Below are 22915 nucleotides of genomic sequence, written 5' to 3' on the forward strand. Positions count from 1 at the left end.
CCACGAGCCCTCACTGCGGAACGCGCGGGGCTGCCGCTGGAGATTCCAAACCAAATAGGCTGATTTTGGATTCAGGAGTCTCACTGATCCCCGCACCTCCACGGCGTTTCTTCTTCCCCCTTTCCCCCCAATCCATCTCTGCCGTTGAGTGGACGGTGTTTGACATCTTAACCGAGAGGAATACTATACCAATCTACTGGGGGTGAGGTGCTTGTGGAGGGGGGTGGTCTTCAGAGGCAGACAGGTGGATTTATCCGTGTGGAGGTGGTGTTTTTGGGGGGACTGGATGGAGGAGAAATTGATGGATTAATTTGACGGAGGAGAGTCTTATGTGATTCCCACTCCTGCCGAGGGCACCCGAATGGAGTAACAGGCTGCAATGTCATCTCCACCTGGCCGCCTGGAGAGATGTGTCACGGGAATGGGGTGAGTTGGATTAATTAGTGTTTTTTTGGCTTGGGTTCAAACTAACTCTCTTCTCTCGGGGGTGACGCTGATATTGAGCAGAAATAGTGGGGGTTCAGTGGTTTCCAATCTGCCCGCACACTCGCTCTCCTTTAAAAGTGGAGCATATAGGCAGGTTGGTGGGGTGGCTGGTTTGTTTTCCTCTCTCCGCTCCTTTCGTTCGTCCGAGTCCCCGACACACAACCTGCTGCTGCCCTACATAGCGAGCCCAGCACCGGAGAGGAGCGTGAGGGGAATATTCGCTTAGGAGCCACAGGCTGTTTTTAACGCGCCCTCTCTTTTTTCTCTCTCTCTCTCTCCCTGACACACACACACACACACACACACACACACACACACACACACACACACACACACACACACACACACACACACACACACACACACACACACACACACCACATTTTTTGTGTTTCTCACCCTCCTACCTTTGAATTTAACTCGTTTTCCTCACGCCAGTTTTCCATTCAATAAGCCCTAGTCTCCTCTCCCCCAAAAGATGAACACAAACACACGCGCACGCACTTGTGCTCAAACATACATAACAGCAACGCGCGCGCGTGTACATGCACATACAGGCACGTGGATTGAGCTCGTATTTGATCTAACTCTGACTGTTAAAATGCTTGTGAGTCATGAGGAATATTGGGTAGTGTGTATCGCTCATATAGGCACCAGCATGTAGGCGCGCGTCCTTTTTATAGAACAGAGTCGAATTCAACAAGTCTGCGATTTTGAGGGCTGCAGTCAGTGCAATAAGCAATAGCATTTTTTTATGTCCTTGTTTTTCAGATCAAGTTTGAACACTTTTCCTCTGGTTTCACTGACGCTGTGAGAAGGAACCACAATGCCAGTAAACGGACAGGTCATGGTGGCTGCCTGCACGGGCCCTCAGACCACGGCAGTAAAACTCAGCATTCATCGCACGGACTCCGAAGAAGAAGGCGCAAAACCTCCGCGACCGCAAACCTGCAGCAGCCGCGCTTTGTGACACCGAAGGTGAGTCCGCGTGTGATGGGGGGAGACTCACCGCCAGAGCCGCTCAGACACGGCGCCGAGCGACGCTAAGCGGCGCTGTTGCATCACATTATCCCCGGCTACTGATGAGAGGCCGTGTAATGAATTCATATCTCAAATTACAGTTTTCAGGCTTTGAATGCAGTCACGTTGTAGAAACACATTTTCTTCCGTTTTCCTTCTGCTTCTCGTGCCAAGTCTGACACACGAAGTGTCTTTTCCTTCTCTCAGGGACATTGAAGCCATCACACACACACTCACACACACAGATGTTACATGGGGGGTAACTATAATAGTCTGATATATCTATAGGAGCCTGAAGTGACAGTATATAAGGCACTCATTCCCATACATCTCCATCACACTAAAGTCATTTTTAATGGTATTTAGCATAAAAAAATAGGGGTGTATGTGAGTTAGTGTATCATGATCATTTCTGGCAAATTATCTTTTATGCCATTGCAGACTCATTGTGGGCTTGTAGGGAATGGGAAGAGAGGCTATGGTTGAGCTCAGCAGTAGCCTATTTTCTTGAATAGTGGGATGACACAAAAAGAGATCAACTCTGTAGGGCATTTAAACGCAATAGAGTGGGAGCAGTGGATGTCGAAAGCTGTTGCTGTCTCCATTAATATAAATATCTTGTACAAAGCGGCAATATATATTCTGATTGTGATGTCGTAGCACCTTGAGAACCATACAAGTATTTTATAGTAAGCCGACTTTTCTATTCACTTTCTTTTTGTTGACATCACTCCAGAGTGTTTCCTGCTCAGTTGGGCATTGTATTTTCATCTCTCTGCTATTAACCAACTACTGAAACAAAGCCTAACAGGGAAAACATCAAATGAAATATTCCCAGTGATGCGATGCATACTATATTCTGACTCCCATTTTGGCTCCAGCATGACATAGTGTTAAAATTATGTCGAGATGCATCTCACTGAGGTGTTCACTGAACCATCCTGTTGTTGGCAAAACAGGTAGTTCAGAGCTCATTGGGTAAGCAGCTTGTAGTGAGAAATGAAACTGTGCTGTTCTGTTTCTCTGCAGTTAAAGCTATTTAATCCCTCACATTAAATGTTCTGTTCTCAACATGTTGTCGTGCTTCCTTTAACAAGATGGCCCTCTTGAGATTATTTTGATGGCACCAAGTGAAACTGGTGATATTCACACAGACGTTAAGTTCTTGTACCCTGCTCTATGCAGTCTTGTTGTAATGATCTTTTTTTAAAGAGCGTTTTCAGAGAGTTTTCTCGCAGATAAAAAGCTGAGATAGGTGATGAGCAATCTGACTGCTCTGTGTCATCCTGGTCTCAGTGTTTTGGTTTTTAATTGTGTGCAAGACATTTTTAGAGCTAGTGCCCAAAATCAGCTCAAATCTACATATGCCTGCAAGTGGGAAAAGGTTCAGAGAGCACCGATGCAGAAGTCTCTTTATTTTTCATGAAAAATGCAGATTTGACCCCCGTTGAACCGTTTTATTGAAGTGGTCCAAAAGTATTTCAATTATAATCATGCATTTACTGTGTCATCGTCTCGGAGAATATAGCTTATCAACGTAATAGCATAACCTTGAGATTGGCTGTTTGATCATAACACAGCACTGAGAGTATTGCGCTGGTATCTTTCAGGTTATTTTATGGTACTAGATATAAATGTTGTTTTTCACAGCTCAGTTAAAGCCTTTTGAGTCACAAACACTAGGATAAAGCCAACAAATCTCTCCCTTGTTTTCTCTACTCCATTTTCTGTGAACATTTAGAGGATTTTAGGTAGGAGTACACACACAAGATTGCAACCTGGAGCTTATGAAGAATAATTATAAAGACGCTTAAAAAAGAGAAAGCCAAAGAACCTGTGGGTGGAATGTGCACCTTCCTGCCCTGCATTGTAGCTGTATTTGTCCTGAAGGAGGTATTGACATATCCTGGGATAAGAGCTACAGCAAATAATCTCCTTATCTGCACAGTATTTTTGGTTGGAGCTTACTTTCCACTGAAGTTGACAAACTGCATGTTTTGAAAATAAGATTTCTGATGATGTGGTTTTGTTGAGAACATTAATGCTAACCTGAGTGCAGCCACAGAGCCTCTGGCGTGGCCCTGAGCTTCAGCTGTCATCTGCTGACTGAGCGCTTTCTTTAATGGCAATTAAACCTGCTACTGTGCCTGCTCTGAGTTGCGCTCGATCATCTTGGCCCGACTACATCCATTACCGTTTGATTTTCAGTGGCCAACAAATTGGCCACATTTTATTGCCTGGTCAGAATAATTATCAAAAGTTATGCTACGCTTTCACATTTCACAGCTCTGTCTTTTATGCAGTCACAGGTCAGAAGCCGCTCACATGAAGTTTGAGCGGATGAGAGAAAGCGTTTTCATTTTCCTGTAATTACCAGAGAAAAGCACTGAGTGACATATGATAATGAGTCATTTGACCCCCACTGATCTTCTGTATATTGATGTGTGATAGTACGGTCTCAGACACAAGTTAATAACCCAAAAGCCTTTTAAGAACGTGCTCTGTTTAATCATTTAATCAAAACACAGTTGGTGGTCTCATTTAATGAGTTAGTGAGCCGTGGTGGTATTAAGTAGGGTTTGACTAATACAGGTTTTTGAGCTGATATTTTTAGAATGAAGTGGGGCACTCTTTGTTTTGTGATGATGCTCTACTTCTGTGTTTCAGACCACTTCTTGACTTAAAACACAAGTATACAGTATTTTTACATTATTTGACTATAAAGGTTTTATGTTACATTTAATGAATAGTGATCTTTGAATCATCAGTGAACCCCCTACACTTATTAAATAGTAAAGAGAAATCAGAAGATGCTGGTATATTAAGTTCAACACATTTAGCTTTTCTAATGAGCTTTAAAGTCCTGCAGCTTGAAGATATTTAAGAGGTCTGTGACTAAATGTCAGCGTGTCTTTAATGTTTAAGTGTTTCCTTCAGTTAAAGATTCCAGATAAGTCTTATCTAGCTCCAGCCCAACGTTGCTGATAAGATTTAAGTAATCGGATTGTAATAGATCTGAACATGCAGGTTCTTTAAACCCCAAAAGTAATAATTGTCGTTTCTCAGGCTCTGATTTTAGAGATCAAATCCTACTTTTGATCAATCTTAAAATTCATATCTGTGTTTTTCGTGACTCAAAGGCAGATCGTTTTGCTGCTGAAAATCAGGATAATCTTGATCCTTCTTGAGAGGTGGTTTCAGTGAGGATTTAGAGGCATGACGAGAAATTGCCGCCTATTCGTCTTGAGCATGAATTAAAAAGCAGCATTTGATGTTTCTATTTTAATTAACAAATCCGTCAAAACAGTCGAAAACACCAAATGCCTCTGTTGCAGACGGGTGGACCAGCTGGATGGTCGATAAAAATGGCATTTTTGAACTTTTATTCTTTATAAGGCTGCATGAATTCATGTTATTTTAAAGGTCCCCTATTATACTGTTTTTCACCAATATATTATAGCTTTCAGATATATATAAAACATGTCTCTGAAGTGTTTGGCTCAAAATACCAAACAGATCGTGCATTGTAGCTTCCCATAATCCCCTCTGTTTCAGCCCTGTTTCAAAAGTGCTGATTCTCTGTCTGTTACTTTAGATGAAAATAAGGAGCCACTCCCCACGCCCCTCTGCGAGATGATTGGTTAAAAAGAACACAATGGTGCTCTAGGAGGAGATTCAGGTGATAAGGTGGGGGGGTTACCTTGGTTGGTTACCTTGATTGGTTATTGGCTAATGGTTACACAAGCCAAACAACGTTATGACATCATAAAGTTGCCAAAATCGGATCAGCTCATTTTCAGACAGGTTTTTATATAAATGGATCAGGACAACAAGTGAGTGAATCTTTTTTCCTGAAACTTTCAGAATCTCTTTACACAGAGGGGACACATGTTTATGTATAAAAGACATGAACAAGTGGGTTTTGCATAATAGGTCCCCTTTAATGTTATATTAGCTTGTTTCTTCAATTTAAAACTTTGCAGAAAAGCAATTTCGTTTTAGATTACATTACCAAGTCAGTGACAGTTTGAAAGTTCCTTTATAGGGATGTGAAGTTAATTTCTTGCTCTTCAGGCGATGTATTGGCAGTCATTCAGACCTCCGACAAAATAGGTCTCTGGCTCAGCTCACAGCGACTGTTGATGAATGTAAAAAAAGAAAAACGTGAAAGCTAATCCATTTGGGGGACAGATCAGACAGAAATGTGAAGAAGTAAAATAATGTTGTAACATTACTGCTTAGTCATTTCCCCTATAGACCATTTCTCAGTTGTAAATGGAAAAATTCTCAATGTGTCCCAGTTTTTCTTCCCTGTGTTTGTGACTGACAGGAAGTGGTCCCAAACATTTTGCCTAAAAAATAAATTCTGCTTGAGGACTTGTTTTGTTTATAGTCCTTGTCCATCATCTCCAAGCAGTGTAATTTTCAGGCATAAAACACGAAATAGCCTACAGGAGTTTTTTCAGGGGTGCAACTATACACTCAACTCAAGATTCGCTACAACTTTGTTTTTGCAGAATCAGATGGACGGCATATTGTTACTGAAAAAGATTTGACATTGGATTGGTACATTTCTTATTTGTAAAGCTTCATTATGTGCACGTGTTAGCCACTTGACTGCAACATAACAAGCTGTAAAGACAACATTGACATATTATCTCCTTTTGAATGTTATGTTTTAGCAAACAAATGCTTATTTGCACTTCCAGCATACATTAAGCATTTTAAATATTCATTCAGGGATGTGCCTGTGCCTAATGAATGTCCAATATTGCCTCTCTGTCTAGTCTTTACCAACTCCTGGGGGAAATATCTTACTGTTTAGCTCCTAAATGCTCTGCTGTGTTTATTAGCAAGTCTCTAACTGCTGTGTGGTGCCGGATAGGTAGCACATATTTGGTTTATAAGAGCTTTCTCACTTAAAACACCTGCATTTTCTGGCTGGGTTGATACAAATGTTGAACCAACATAGTACATTTGCAAGCCAGAAAACCAAAACAATGACAGGCACTGAAACAGTTTAAAAAGCTGAAATGAACTACAGGGTTTGGTGATGAATCTCTGTGCTTTCAGAAGCAACACTTTAAACATTACATGAACAGCTGTGATTTGATCCATTATTTATTTCAAAATGTTGATTAGTGTTGCTTTGATACTTTTATGTTCCTATTTAAAAGTCAATAACGTTATTATTGATAGGCAGTGGTCATTGTTAAAAAAAGAGGCACGCAGATGTTGTCCCTTTTGATGTCAGTTTTCATCTTTCAGTAAAAAGCTTAAGGCTTTCAAGAGGGTGGATGTTTCATTTTGGATTGTAACCCCCTGCTGTGTCTGTTTGAATAGGGTGCTTTTTAATTAGCGTGACTAGTAAAAACACAACATGTGGCTCGAAGAGTGAGAACATTTCAAGCTTGGTAGGAGGCTTTGTTGTTACCTTAAATGATGGCTCTTGAACCTTTCCTGTCTAAAAGGTTTTTCCAAGCTAAAAAAGAGGCTTATGGGAGCCTCAGTGCAGCTTCTCTGGCCCTGTCATTTTGGCCAACTTAACACCCAAAACCTATATTCCAATTTTATGCTTTTACAGACAGATTTTGGCTCACACTGATATTAGTCTGGCCTAGGTAAGACATTCTTCAGCATTTTAAATCCAATTTGATTCAGTTTTCCACGGCTACTAAGAACAGATCAGTCACATAAATGTATCAGTTCTACTTCACTTCTTCATTTGTCTCCAACTGGGATCATCGTGAGTGGTTCAAGGAAAGATTGTTTCTACTCAATTTCATGTTTTACATATGTTAGAGCACAATTACCTCAATGTGGCTCTTAGATCACTAATACATTTAAAACAATTTATACTAGAGGAGATTACATATGGGTACTATGGAGCTGCACAATAATAAACTGCTCCAACAAAATTGTGTTTCCAAAAGAGGGTTTTAAAGAATAGTTATTATAATTCTCTTGATAAGCCAGCAGCTACATTACGAAAAAAGAAACTCTGGCAATGTGTGCCGAGTGTAACTGTGCCAATGATGTTAAGTCCATAAGGAATTTCATCATTCAGCTTTAGAACAAGAGGCTTTATTAACTTCCTCATATTGTTTTTCTTGTAAAAATAGAAGTTCCTTAAGCACACATTGAATTTCATTTAAGAGAGGAAATGTGTCTTAGTTCTTTGAAAGAGCTTTATATGAACAGAGATTAAAACAATTGAAGTTTTTCATTAATGTTTGGAGTAAAGTTTGCGAACAGAATCAAGAATGTGTTTTTCATTACAGTATTATCAAGAAGCGTTAAGATTAATTTGACAACTTAAACCTCTAAGAAAATGTGTTTTTGCACTTAAAAGTCTGCCTGCTTGATTGTATGTACGATATAAACTAACTTTGGCTGAGCTGGCTAACTTCCTGTTGGCTTCCCGAACACATGAGGGGCATAACATAACTACATTTTTCAAATATAATTGAATTGAATTGATTAAATTATGATCTCATAATCCTTCCAGTATGTTTGTAAAGCTCTTAAAATCTATTAACCGTTTAAATTCTGCTTCTTTCTGAGTGATTTCATGTTGCTTTTTTGAGCCAGTATTCATCTTAAGTCTCTTAAACCCCCTTTTCCACTGGACAAATAACACAAAAATCTGGATTTCGTTAGGAATGGTTACAATTGGTATTTATTCCATGGGACAAATGACTTGAGCAGATATTTATCAGCCCCAGTGTCCAGTTACACTTTGCAAGATTTATAAATACAAAGGTATACACATGGCATTGCTTTGGTTATCCCTTTAAAATGTTACAGTTGAAAGCTTATTTAGCTCACATCCTTGGCCTACCTAAAAATGTTAATGCTATACCCTTTCTTTGCTGGCCTGTTTAGCAAGTCTGCGTGTTTAGATAGTTCACACAGTTTTATACATACATTTGCATCTTTACACCTGTGGCTCCTTTATGTCAGTGTCAGGGCCTGTTGTCAGTCTTTCACTGGATTTCACTATTCACTGATAGGAGAGGGATGTTACTAGTTATTGCAAATGTGGTTAAAAAAAATTATGATGGGATAAATGAAAATATGTTTCCCACCTATACAGATCCATCTAAGGGCGTACTTTCAGAATAATGCACATGTTTATAATAAAAATATAAATCCCCCATCTTGAGAAAAGTTGTTAAGAACTTGTTTGGCAGGTTCCTCCACAGAAATTAAGCTTTTTCCTCCTTTCTTTTTTTCTTTCCCATTATTGATTTGGTAAAAGTCCTCCATGCTTTTATCTCTTCCCTTAGACTTTGTGAGTCAAAGGTCTCTGTCTTTTCTCCAATTTGTACAAACACATAAGACTTCCTGCAGCACTGACTCTGCTTTTATTGATTATGCTGTTGACTTTCCTCTGTCGTACGTTTGTGAAGCAAGGTGTGCTGTGCGTGATTATGCCAGGCTATTAAATGCTATTATGCTATTAAAATAATCAAAAATAATGTTACTCCAGCTACATAGATCAGCCAGTAAATCTGTACACAGATCCTAATTTAAGTGCTGCATAGTGGTGCTAAGGTAGATTTTATACGTTACACCAAATTCCCCTAGATATGCCGCTCTTTGAAAAAAATCCTGCACTGCTTTGATAAATATTTAAACAAATAACAGAAAACCTGCAATTTGTGTTGTCAATTTCCTAATGAAAAACACAACATTTGCATACCAATAAAAGCCTAAAAAGTTGACCATAATAATCCATTATTGTGAAGTAGGACAGATGAAAATAACACTGTGCAATTGAATCTGTAATTCTCATGATTTGGTACATTAAAAATGCAATGACAGTAAAGCAACTGAGATGTATCTTGCTGTGTTAACAGCATCATCAAATAATATGACACGGATATCTTGCCAGGAAATCTTCAACAAGTCATGATTTTCACTAGATTTATTTCATCAATGGGACCTCATTTCCTTCATGATTTAGTGTGTCAGCGTGTAGCCTTTTTTCCCCTGAATGATCTCGTTGAGAACTCTGCCAGGCAGCAAGAAGCAGAGGCCAAAAATATTCCCAAAGTATCTGCAAATCATCCAAAATATATTACTCCAGGTAAAATACTGGTTCCAGGCTGGCGAGTGGCGACAGGTGCTGTCTCAGCCAGCTGGTGATGTGGGAACATTTGAAGCCTCTGTCTCCTCCTGCCAAGTGCAGTTTTTAACAGTGATAAGCAACACATCAAAAACACATGTTGACCACACGCTGGTGCCCAGAGATGCATGATTAAAGATCCCATGCTGGAGCCTTTTGAAAAGCTGTAATCAAATGTTTGCCTGGACCACGGACATTAATTATTTTCACAGCACAATTTTTCAGACCCATCCAAACCCAACAGGATCATTATGGAAAGAGCCACAATGTGTTGTCACTGATAGGGAAGAGTGATGAGACAGAAATAATAATTGAGTGTTTTCAAGCCACTCACAGGCTTCACCAGCGTTAGATTTTTAAACATATTTAGCATTAGAGTCTTAATTAATGACTATCATGAGCATAAGGGACGCTCGCCCCCATTTCTCAGTCGTAAATCCCCTAATATATTTCACATCAGTATCATAATTCATTACATAGAGCATTTGGCAGCAATGGAAACGGGTCTGATGATTATGATTGGAGGAGTTTTTTTTACTTAACCCTTCGCCTTGAGGTTTCTCTAGATGTTATACTTTGTTTTGATGTTAAGGGAGATGTTTCCAGTTTATATTCTGTTAGTGTCTGTAGTTGTATCAGGCTAGTGTGAGGGGGTGAGCAGATCTGCTTTATTAAAATATGACATTTTTACCTGATTCTTCCATAAGTGTGTGGAAATATTCATTTTCTATTTAACTCACTCCATGGTTTTATTTCAGTAACACTTTACTACTCTATGATATTGCAAAGTCATATAGATTTCGATCCAAAAATATGGGAAAACGCTTATATAGACAGATCTAACTGCCAACAATGTCCTTAATAGCTTAAAATGTATTAATGCACCTTCATTTTTTCATTAAGTTAGATTTTCTTTCTGTTTGCATAAGAGATGATAATTACACTAAGACCATGACTTTTATTGGACCTTCTGCTGCTATAGCCTTTTTTACTCGGTCCAAAGAAGCAAGATTGCTGTCGTGACTGAACAGAAGAGATTCTGGCTCTTTTCCCAACATGAGACCGACATGCGAAACTGGCAGCACATCACGAGATAATGTGCATGTCTAAAAGGGGCTTATGCAGAAAGGGAAAAAAACATGCTGCATGGACAATGTTTTCTTCATGGCAAAGTAAAAAAGACTAATTTTTAAATACAGTTATGTGAACAAGCATGTTAATAACAAAGGAATAGGACCAGCTGAAATGTCCATTATTGAATCCATCTACAGTTTTTAGCGGTCGTCTTTCAACATGTGTCTGGCTTCAAAAATGTCAAACCTATACTTTTATTTCCTTTACGTATAACAGCAATATATAGTCCGTAGAAAAGGAATGATGAATTAATAAATGTCTTCACATTCATCCATAATAGATTATTTGAGAGAGCAGTGCACTTGACATGCATTAAAATTAGTATAAATTGAGTTTTTGGTTAAAAATTAAAAGAGAAATGTACTCAATCATTACATGAGATTGTCTAACAAGGCTTACCAATGATTGTCAACAACCATCGTGTGTCATTTGAAATGTTCAGGTCCTTTCAATAATTTAAAGCTTGAAGAATCAAATCTTATATTCATAAGGATGGCCCAGTCTTAGCTCATCTTACTGCGCTATTCTTGTAACCCTGCTGTTCATACAGTTTGGGGTGAGACACTGTTAAGTTTATAATTAATACAAGTTTAATCCATTTGACATATACGCAGACACATCCTCCAAAGTGTCTGACTTGCGGTTGATTATATCCATTTATCGTATCGCTATATCTTATTATGCAAGTTCTTTGACTGAAACATTTGCCAGGTTACATCTTTATTATACAAGCCAAGGCTTCACCTTCACGTCTTTGAAAGGGAAATTATATTAAAATTAAAAAAAGAAAAACTCTAATGTAAAACCAACTTAATAATAAAGCCTCTCCAGGGTCAGAACTTTGCTGACTATACTGTACACTTCTCCAGCGTGGCTCGGCTTCACAATAACTTTATTTTCATGCCCTTTCTTCCCTTTGCCCAACCCTCACCTTTGGCCTTTAAGTTTCCTCTGCAGGGGTTGTGCTTTTCTTTTGCTTCACATCCTGCTGCATAAAAACACAAATGCCCTCAAAGTCAAACACAAAGATTAAGCCATGCACATGACAAAAAAAACACAAAGCAGTCCCCCGATGAACGAGGGAGCGAGTCCTTTGTCGTGTTTGGCATTGTCCTTGTTTATTCATATTTATTACGAATTAAATATGAATGACAGAACTTTTGCAGACATTTTCTGTTCCCCTGGTTCCACACGTACCACAGGGTTGAAAAAATAAGAAGATGGAGCTGGCCAAAAGTGTGTCCCTCAACACATGTACACGCATTTTTCTGCATTGCTGAAATTTTAATGTGGAAAAAGGCTGTTGGGCTGTTAAAAGACTGTGTCTAGCAGAAAAGCAGTTGTATCAAGGACTAGCAGGAAGGCACTTGCATCACTGTTAAAAAAATACAAATATGATATTTCAAACAAGACCTCTTAATCGGCTGTCAAATGAAGACAACAAACATTTGTGTTTGCAATTCAATGTTTGGGTGGGTGGATGATGGTGCACACTACTTGTTAGTAAATGCAGAGCAATCTCGGGAAAATACAAACCTTGGTGCTCCCAGGTCAGAGAAAAGCAAATTTAAGTATAATCTGAAAGTGCACCTGTAATAAGAAATATTCAGACAGGATGCACTTAAATTGCTTTCAATTGAAACCAATTCATTTTTTTATCGAGGAGTTGTAGTACAGGTAAAAGGGCATTAGTGTTACGTTTGTGAATAATTATGGACTATGATGTGTTTCTTTCTCTGTTGCAAACATTTCCATATCTAAGTGCTCTGTTGCTGTGCCTTCAAATTAATCATAAAACTTGTACCTTGTGGAAAAAGTTTTTTTTTCAATATCACATATTTCTGGTGTTTGGTTTATTAAAACTTTTATAAACTATTCTCATACATTCCTAAAATATATTATATCAGACTTTTGAAAGTTAGAAGTCCTGGACCTTGAATACTTTAAATGTGGAAATATCTGGCAGCCCTTGCATTTAAAATATGTGTGTTTAATCAAATATGACATGCTCAGTCCTACATTTGAAACCTGAAGAACTGAAACCGGCCAACACATATTTTGTAAGCAATTTGAAATAACATGGATTATTAAATTCCTTTAAAATTGTCGAGGCTATCTATTTGTTAAGCCAAATGTCTATCTGTGATGTGACGTGTGCAAGATTAGAATTTATTATTTCAAAAACGTTTGATGGAGCTGTGCTTTGTAGAGTAAAGTAGCACATAATGTAACTCAGTAGGCTACTGTACTTTTCCTGCTGAGTAACAAATAACCAACTATTAATGTACTTACATTTTCAATTAGTCCTGTACAATGAGTAATTAATGGGTTGTTTTTTCTGTAATTTGACTTACAACTAGTAAAGCTACATCAATCACACGTGTATTTATGCAGCCAGCTATGTAGGAAGATGACATCCCTATTCCTTATCCTGCCTTCAAAACTCAAACTGGTAAATTATGTTTGGCAAAAACAGCCAACATTGAGCACAAACCAACACTTGTTTAATGTCTAAAAAAACGAGTGGTATTGTTGAGAATACTGCTCGATTTTTGAAGTAAAACTTGGAGAGGAAGAAATTAGAAATGTGCTTTGTTGTTACCTGCCGTAGCAAGAAAGTTGTTCGTGCAGTAAAGAAAATGTGTAGGCAGACTTTGGGATTGCAATATTTGCTGGTTTGTTTTGCTAAGTTAGTACAGAAATAAAATGGCTGAAACTGCTTTCCAGCCTAGACTAGTACAGCTGCTGCAACATAGCCTAAGTGTGAGCACTCACATGTAACGTTTCTTTGTTGAGAATGCTAGTCACACGTCACATGCATTTTCATAGCTGGAAGGCATCACTTTCGGTGTACTATAATGTCAACAACTTCTTCTTCAGATTTAAAATAATAGCGAAATATTCACAAAGTGAAAGCTGTTTTTATCGTCAGAGTGTAGTAATTTGTGTTCATGTGAATGGTATCATAATGGGGTGTTTTTATTTATTTAATGGAAGACATGTACCTTTTTTGTATCCTAATTATGACATCATTCCACGTATTCAGTTACTCCAGCAATTTAATAATAAAATGACTTGATCCACTTTAATCTAATTACTCATAGCTTAAAAGCTATGAGGCCCACGACGCTGCCTTGTGGTACTCCACAGGTGATGGGTCGAGGTTCAGGGTCGTTTTGCTGGTCCCTCCCTAACAGATTACATATCACTAACCTCTGAGATGTATTATTTGGTCAAGTGCCGATAGATAAGAAAGAGTATTTTGTCTCTCAACGCTTTAACACTTGTACTGACCTTGACTTGTACTGACACTATTGAATAAATCTGGAACAAATACACTAAATTCTATGCATTTTTTTAAACACTGCTATTACAGAAATATCCTTTACATATTGTAATTCTTCTGACTTAAGCTGTAGTCTTAGAGAAAATGTCTATATTGTCTATATATCTTTATACAAAACAATAATAGTGACACTAAGGTGATACATAACTACACTGAGTGCTGTACTGATATTGCAGAATCTCATAAACAAATATGGGCAAAGTATGAGGATAAAGTTCTGTGTCATGTTCTTAAATGTTGTATGTGAGGGACTACGGATGGAAACTAGCTCAAAGCTAAAATCCGGCATGTTTACGTTTTTAAAGCATTATTTGTTTTAAATGTTCATCAATGTGCACTGTCCCTCTTTAAATAAACGATTAAATGAAATGAAAATAAATAAAACATTTTTAAAAAAATCACTTAATAGATTTTGTCACAAGATAATTGTAACGTGTGCTGAATCTGATAAATGAGTATCTGATTCAGAACATTAAACTGCTCTGTACCTTCAGAGGAATATGTTAGTGCAATATTTCAAGTGACTTTTTTAAACACCATCTTTTGAGTTAAAAGTGATTAAATGCAAAATGACAACTGGATAAATGTTAAGCTGTCAGTATTGGACACATTTATTTAAACCAATTAAACATACAGTAGATGTAGTGCTTGGTCTGTGTGTACATTGCTTTAACATTTACTTGTCTGCTAGACTTTCTCTCTCAAGCCTCTCTCTTAACCTCACATTTAAAAAACACTGTTCCAAAATGTAGGTAAATATTCACACAAACACAAATATTCAGATCAAACACATTTTATTCCCAGCAGTACATTTTGTCCTCTAAGGATTTTTAGCATCTTCTCTTTGAAGTTCATCACTTATGATAAACACGTACATATGATCGACAGAAAAAAAAACATTATAAAAGAAAGGTTGCCTTTTATGGTCATATCTTTTCTTTACATTTTTTATTTCTGACTGATGATGATATTATTTAAATCCTTTTAGAACTGGAAATATATTGAAGGTTAGATGTCCCCTCACCGAGGTTGAATGTGTTGCTTCTTACCTCGATGAAGAGAGATGTTGTGATTCACCTGTTTACCTAATTCAAACCACACATGACATGCTAACTGCAGGCAGCGACCAATATTTCATGATCAAGACGTTACTCACTTTTTGCAGCTCTTCTCCTATATGTAACACTGCTCTATTTTTTATTTTATTAGCAAAGATGTTATTCACTTTAAAGGTAGGGTAGGTAAGTTTGAGAAACCGGCTCGAGATACACTTTTTGTTATATTCCATGGAATGCTCTTAACATCCCGATAGCAATGAATATCTTAAGTGCTTTGACAAAAAATCCATTAAAAAAATGTCATCTGTGGAAGCCGTAGTACTGTAAAAAGCACGACCAATCTAAAATAACTGGATGGCCTACCTGCCTGTCAGCCTTCCATCTGTGCACAAACTTATCTCGTGCCCTCATTGGTCATGTGCGCGTTCGTGTGTGTTGGAGGAGGGGCTCTGTAAGGCAGTGGCAGATTTTCTCCGGTTGTGTATTTTCAAATTCCAGCGCACTCGAGCTGGTTTCTCCGAAATTACCTACCCCACCTTTAAATAAATGATTTATTACATTTACTGCCATCAGACTGACTTTGGAAAGCTACTGCCAATTAAAACAAAAATACACACAAAGCTGCAAAATGTTGTTTTCAAAGGATTCCACACCTTTTAAAACATTTTCCAATATGTGCTTAAAGACGTCACACCACCATCTGCAATGTGTTTTTAGTTTTTCTTTTACCCAACTGAGACACAACTTAGCACAGACTGCCTGCTAATGTGACAAGCTTGGCTAGCTTCTCACAGTGTGCAGCAGCCAAATAAAACTAAGAAACAATAAAGGTGGGTGGCCCACTCTTCTTTTAACTCCTGAACACTATGTATCTTCCCCAACATACTAAATAACTGCTCTCCATTTAAATGAGACATGAAATGTTACCGACTAATCTCCTGTTTCTATACAAAAAACAATTATTCAAAGAACCACTTTAAAGGTTTTACCAACAAAAGAAAACTATTTTTACCATTTGTATATTTCGTATACAGTATATTTCTTGCAGATCTTGCTTTTGTATGAGCATCAAACACACATAACCACATTATGCGCTGGCTGCTAGCTACTGAGGACACATTGCTAACTTTGCCAATGTTGTCAAGTTGCATTGTTTAGCAAATGCAAAACCGACAGCAGTAGTCAACATAAAATTCAGTCGATGCATGTTATTTATCAAACAGGTGCACCGGGCTGGAAGCGCAGTTTGCCTTTCATCTGAGACACTGCTTGCGTGCGATCAGTGAAGTGTGCGTCTCTTATTCATGCAAATGCATTTAAAGCAGGATTGCACACATAACGGGGAGTATTTGATCAAAGTGGTTGACTGCACATTCTAGCACATTGAGACTCACCAAATATTCAAGGGTCAATTTGACAAGGAAAAGTCTTTGCATTTACCACACCGGTGCAGTTTTGAAATTGTAGGGAAGGTTGTGGTGGAGGAGATACAAATTAATAATCCTGCTTTCTGCATAAATCACCATGACAGCAGAAACATGTGTAGGAGAGCTACAGTGAATTATTTAGAAATGAGTGACAGCTCCTTAGAATAAAAAATGCAGCAATAATAAACAGGCACAACAGTACACAATGTTTTTACAAAACACAAACAGTGTGGAGAGATGTGGCTTTGTGGTCACCTTTTTAAACAATTTTTTTTATTTTTATTGTCATTACACAGTAGGCCTACTTACTATGTAACAAAATGGTTTCTCTGCATTTGACCCATCCTAGTGTTAGGAGCAGTGGGCTGCCATTGTGTAGGGAACGGTGCCTTGCTCAGGGACACCTCGGTAGCACTTGGTCTTGCCGGGACTTGAACTGGTGACCTTCCAGTTGCCAACCCAAGTCCCTATCCACTTCGCCACCACCTAACCTGAACTTGAACTTGACTTCCTCAAAATGCATTACGCTGATGCACACTTGATTTTTTTTTTCAATCAGGGTTTGGAAACTTAACATTTAACAAGTTCAGAATCACAACTTTTTTCTAAGGATGATTTCTTTCATGGTTCATTACCCCATATTACCCCCATTTCACTGCTGCACTGTGTCTTTGGGAATCTGGTTTATATGCAGGATGCACCTAAAAAACAGTCTGATAATTAGTTCCTGCTTTAGTAATCCAGCCACTAATTTCATGTAGATTGCCAGTGCAAATATGTACATAAATCTTGCCCTGATGCTCAGTTTGGAACTGGGTACTGTGGGGATTAACAAAACCAAATTGTAAAAAGAACATTTCATAATGAAAAGAACTGTGGTAGAAAATGAGGTGCCAAGACGTAATTTTAGGGTGGCAATTTCTATCATAAGCCTCAGAGGCTGTGCCACATTACACAAAATAAATGATAAACTGTTTAACCTTGAGACTTTGGAAAGCTTACAGCCAAATGTTGTCTCATTTAATGCCAAATACATAAGTGTGTAGGTTGAAGGTTAATGTGGTGTTCTCTTGCTGTGAAGGAAATGTTAATAATAAAATACACTACATTTAGTGGCGACTAATATGTGCTCAATGTTACAAAACCTTTAGGTTCAACTACACAATTCTCAGGTGCGTTAATAACAATATTTGAGGGAAAGGCTCGATACAATTATAATAGGATAATAAAGGGGGACATACAAGATTGGGATTAATAGATGGGCACACAGGGCCTCACATTTTTATTGAATTAGTTTTGCATAGTTGGTATAAAATTCATTTTTAGATGATCCCTCTCCGGAAGCTCACCACTCCAATTGTATTTATTGCTGGCCAATAATAATATTGTCTCCACCAGCATCCACATTTACAATTGTATAATTCAATGTTCACTCTAACATTGCACTGAACGCATGTCAAAGTGATACCTAGTAGGGGAAATAGTGTAGAATTAGTTGGAAACATTTAATAGAAAAAGGAACTAGACACAACAATTGTGGCCATGAAACGATCCTCCACACAAACTGATTTGTAAATGTGTTCATTCTGGCATAAATTAGTGTTTAACATTAATGGACAATGGGAAATGTGGTTGTGCTTCAGAAGATTCAGTTAGTGAATATTATTTTTTGTCCACAGTCAAAACTGGCCATCATTTAAATCCATTTAAACTCAGATGAATCTTTGTTGTTCGGTAATGAGGAAATGACTAACTTGTAAAGCCCCATTTAAAGCCCACAAAGGTTGAGTGTTTGCTATTAAAAAAACAGAATTAGAGTGGAATATCTCTTTATTTTAGGGAAACAAGGCCACATAACCGCGAGCCTAATTTGTGTTGTCATCTAGAGACACTTTGTAGAGCTGCTTCATTGGCGATGAATGAAAGAATGAAATTGTGGACTGATAGATTTAAGCAATTACACCCACATGAGCTTTATTTAATAGGAGTTAGGGCTAACATTGTTGAACCAAAAGATGTGCTTATATCCCAGTAAAATCACTCTGGGTTGTGTTACATTGTGCACAATGACGTCCTCTGATTCATTGTCCCTGAAGCAGCTTGAGGGCCTCTTAACGCCAGATCCCATTTGAACACATGGTGTGTTTTTCATAGCTTTGAGAAAGACATCATTTTCACAAATCTAGATTTAACTTTAGCCATGAGAATAAAAACATTAATAGACAAGACTGATTTGCTGCTTAGAGGCACATTTGTACAATTGAGGAAACATGTTTAGATGATGACAAATAACAGCTCCCATGTTTTATTGCGGTAAAGCAGCTTTTGGTTACTCTTCTACCATTAAAACACATTGTTGAAGAGCAGGACACTGGAAAATTATTCTGCTGCATATTGTTACATTATTAAGGTCTTGTATTATTTCCTTTTTTTGGAAATATTAGCATAAACGCTAAGACATTAGATACGGTTACATACCTTTTGGATGCTCATCACAAGAGTCAGCGGAAATGATTTTTAGCAGACATCCAAGTGCTGCATGACAGCGGGAACACTCAGTGACCCAAAGTTTTGCTGCTATGTTGACCATTTTGAAAGCTGTGGCACAGCACACTTCATCTAGTGATGTTAGCTTTGATGCTAACTCCAGGGAAAGTTAGTGTAATCTTGTCCTGTTGGTTGGAGCTGACACTAATTTCCTGGGACAGGAGTGTAGCGGTGTGTGATTTAGCGGCGTATGCTAAGTGCTGCTGGAGCTGCAGGCTAGTCTGTGGGCGCCAGGGCAGAGAGAGCAAGCTGGGAAAGTACTGACTTGACTAACTGGCCTGATTAGACTGGGTGTGAGATGACATGGATCAGATATACACACTCACCCATCCGGAAAGACAGAGTGGCAGAATTATAGAAAGAGTTAAAAGCTGAGGCACATTAAGAGCAAATGATTGGGATAAAGATGGAGAGCATACATGGATGCAAAGTAAAAAAACGAGGAGAGGGCAGGATGAAGAGATACAGAGACACTGGGTTAATTTTGTGGACGTGATGTTTCCTCCCGGGGTGTTTTTCAGCTCTGCTGGACTGTGGTGGTGTAAGAAATTGTTGAGATGCAACGTAGCATTCGCATCATGGTTTCATTAGCTCTCATTCAGCCCAAGGCATTTCACACTGCATTTGCTCTACTCATCTGCTCCTCTTAGATCTGCTCACATGACAGGAAAAGGTAACACAGAGTAAGTTGAAGTGGGAACAGGAGCTTAAACTCTTCTGTCTTAGACTGGAATTTGGTTAGGATATAGAGTTGAAAGAAACGTTATTTATCATCTCGGTGAATGTTATTGATTGATGCAGACACTTGTGTGCCTTTAGCGTTTTGGAATGTTTCCCCTCATACCCCCATGACTTGGGTAAATCAGATTACATTTATTTCAGGGTTATTTTATCCATTAATAGCTAACACTTTACTTTGAACATTGCCTACAGGCATAGATTATGTTCAAATAAAGACAGACAGTGGAAGAGAGAGAGATTTAGGGTGTCTCATGAAGCCCGATTAGTTATTTTGCAAAAATAAAGTTTGCCTTTAACCCTGCTCAACCAATGGTTGCACACTTTGAAAAATGAAATGTGTGATTGTTGAATAGAGGAGGACAGAATGAGGACAGTACCTCCCAGCTCCAGTGTGTTCCTATCATGTAGTCTTTGCCACTTCAGTTGAGACATGCACTAATAATCACATTCAGCTCACATACCGCACTGTTTTTCCTAGCACAAGCCACTCTTTGAGAAACCCAGCAGGTCATTTTACAGCACTTACAGCGTTTTTGAAGACATTTTCAGAATAAACAAGACTCTTATATCCCGATGGTCCGAAATATATTATTCCGTCCACAGCACGGTGAAGTCGATTTTTTACTTGTTTGAAAAGGTGTGACTCAATTTCTTTCAAGCAAACCAAGATAGCAAGAAGTGGGAGTTCATGTAGGACACAGGGAAAATATAAGCAGGGCTTGTGAAAAAGAAACAAGATGATATTTTTTGCTGGACTAGAGAGAGTCAAATGTTTCATATCATCTGAAGACTAAAATGTCTACAGACTAAAACTACAAACCACTACTTTTCTTTGATTAACATAATAAATAATACCCAGACTTATATACGTATATGATGAATCTATAGTCTCTATATTACATTTGGGCAGCTGTAAATCAGGAAGTAAAGCAGGTCATGCACACAATTTGAAGATTGGGAGTTTGGCAGTTCCTACAGTTGAGCTCTAAATTAATCCAAGATTACTGAACCCCAAATTTAATACTAAAAACATAATCATTGGTGTATGAAAGAGAGGCCGAAAGTAGATCAAAACTAGGACATTTGACACAGGACTAAGACAAAAAATCACTAACAGAATGAATCTTACTTCTGAGCCACATGTAAAATGGTAAATTGAAAATGAACTGTATTTATATAGCACTTTATCTAGTCTTTACAACCTCTTAAAGCGCTTGTACATTCATCCATTCACACCTCATTCATACAGAGCCACTTGCTCAAGGAAGTTAACATTCACACTCCATTGGCCATACCATCGGGAATGACTCGGGTTGAAGTATCTTGCCCAAGGATACACCTACATGTTGGCTGGGATCGAACACACAACCTTCTGATTGAAAGATGGCCGCACTACCTACAGGAAGTTTGGTTACATGTGCATGCTGCTGATAGCTGGAAGAGAACGGGACAAGACAAAGAAATATTGTCACTTATTTTTTATTTCAGCTTTGTTACTTACATTGACAAGATGGTACTTTGGGTTAATTTTCCGTGCTTGTGTGCTCTCAGGGTATGATGGGTGTAGTGGGCTGGATGTTGCTCCTACTCTCCCAGATGATGGTGCCTGCGGCGTCCCAGAAGCCTCCAGGTCTCAGTGTGGGTGTCATCATGGGCGAGACGCGCTACCTCTCCGATCAGGAGCTTCGCCCGGATCGGCGCCCCGATGACACCCTGGACATCTCTGTGGTTATACTGAGGATCAACCAGACGGACCCTAAATCTGTCATCACACAGGTTAGAAATATTTTGTACAGTCATTAACAGGGATGGTAGGGGTAACAAAAACAGTACAAAGTAAAAGTATTGTTAATTTATAACACAAGTAGAAGTAAAAGTAATACATAAGCGTTAAAAGGTATCTCGTCAAAAGGTGAATAACTTCATCAGATACAAAAACATTCAAACACATCCCCAAATGTTTTTTTAGATTCGATTTGGTCTTCTTGAAAGTTGAGATTGTCTCTGTTCCGGGCTGACAAAGTGGGCACCCCACAATAATTGTTGCCCATTAAATTGCTTCTTGTCATTTAAAAAGCAAACAAAGTCTGCATTTTTTATTAGGGATGATCACTTTTATAGGAAACGATGGCTTTTTTATATCAATGATCTTCATTATAGTTTAACTGCAGGGGGTAGGCCACACACCATTCAGTCAGATTAATCACATTTTATTTATGTAAATATATAAAAATACACTCAGGGGGTTTTACAGTATGTACAGCATACAACCCACTCTGTCCTATGAAGTCCCACAATGGAGAAACATGGAAGAGCTGCAGTGCTTTGATTGGCTGGAAGGACATGTTATTGGTCGCTCTTGGATAATTGCTGTTATGCATGTGAGCGCAGCCTAAAATTAAAATGATTTGAAGCTAAACGTAGCCGTTGGGATAACAATTAGTTTGCTGCCCACTGCCCAGTGTAGCTGAAAAAGAGTACACATATTTTATTGTAAATGTGTTTGAGTTGAAACGAGTATTCCATAACAACTAATCTTAGAAGTACAATGTATTCAAATAAAGCACATTAAACGCAGAACTTGTCACATCACTGTTCATCAATATTACACACATACACACGCTGTCTATAACACACAAATATACACACACCTGAGTTTGTTTCCCTGTGTCCCCAGGTGTGTGAGCTTCTGTCCCGCACTCGTCTCCATGGCCTTGTGTTTGCTGATGGCACCGATCAGGAGGCCATCGCCCAGATCCTCGACTTCCTCTCCGTTCAGACGCAGCTTCCAATCCTGGGAGTCCACGGAGGCTCCTCTATGATTATGGCTGACAAGGTGAGCGACCGCGACACATCTAAGCACACACACAGAACATATTTCTTTCCCTACAGTGTTTCTTGTTTTGGAGATTAGTTGTAATCCTTCCTTTCAGCCACCTTCAAATGTTGAAGGATGAAGCTCCTTAAGCTACACTTTCTCAGATGTCCTGGCATGTTAGCAATTAGGTCAGACTCTGAAATGCAA

The 22915-nt window shown here is 38.5% G+C and overlaps 1 protein-coding gene across 1 annotated transcript in view; it reads left to right on the forward strand.

The window, feature by feature from the left end:
- The first annotated feature begins 231 nt into the window (after window positions 1-231).
- grin2ab (glutamate receptor, ionotropic, N-methyl D-aspartate 2A, b) overlaps window positions 232-22915 on the forward strand; it is a 95195-nt gene continuing 72511 nt past the window's right edge. The window contains exons 1-4 of the mRNA XM_034129248.1: window positions 232-426; window positions 1258-1464; window positions 21442-21666; window positions 22568-22726. Coding sequence (XP_033985139.1) covers window positions 409-426; window positions 1258-1464; window positions 21442-21666; window positions 22568-22726 — 609 coding nt within the window. The 5' untranslated portion in view covers window positions 232-408. The remainder of the gene's footprint in view (window positions 427-1257; window positions 1465-21441; window positions 21667-22567; window positions 22727-22915) is intronic.

This window comes from Trematomus bernacchii, unplaced genomic scaffold (genome assembly GCF_902827165.1).
Source record: "Trematomus bernacchii unplaced genomic scaffold, fTreBer1.1, whole genome shotgun sequence".
Classification (NCBI taxonomy): Eukaryota; Metazoa; Chordata; class Actinopteri; order Perciformes; family Nototheniidae; genus Trematomus; species Trematomus bernacchii.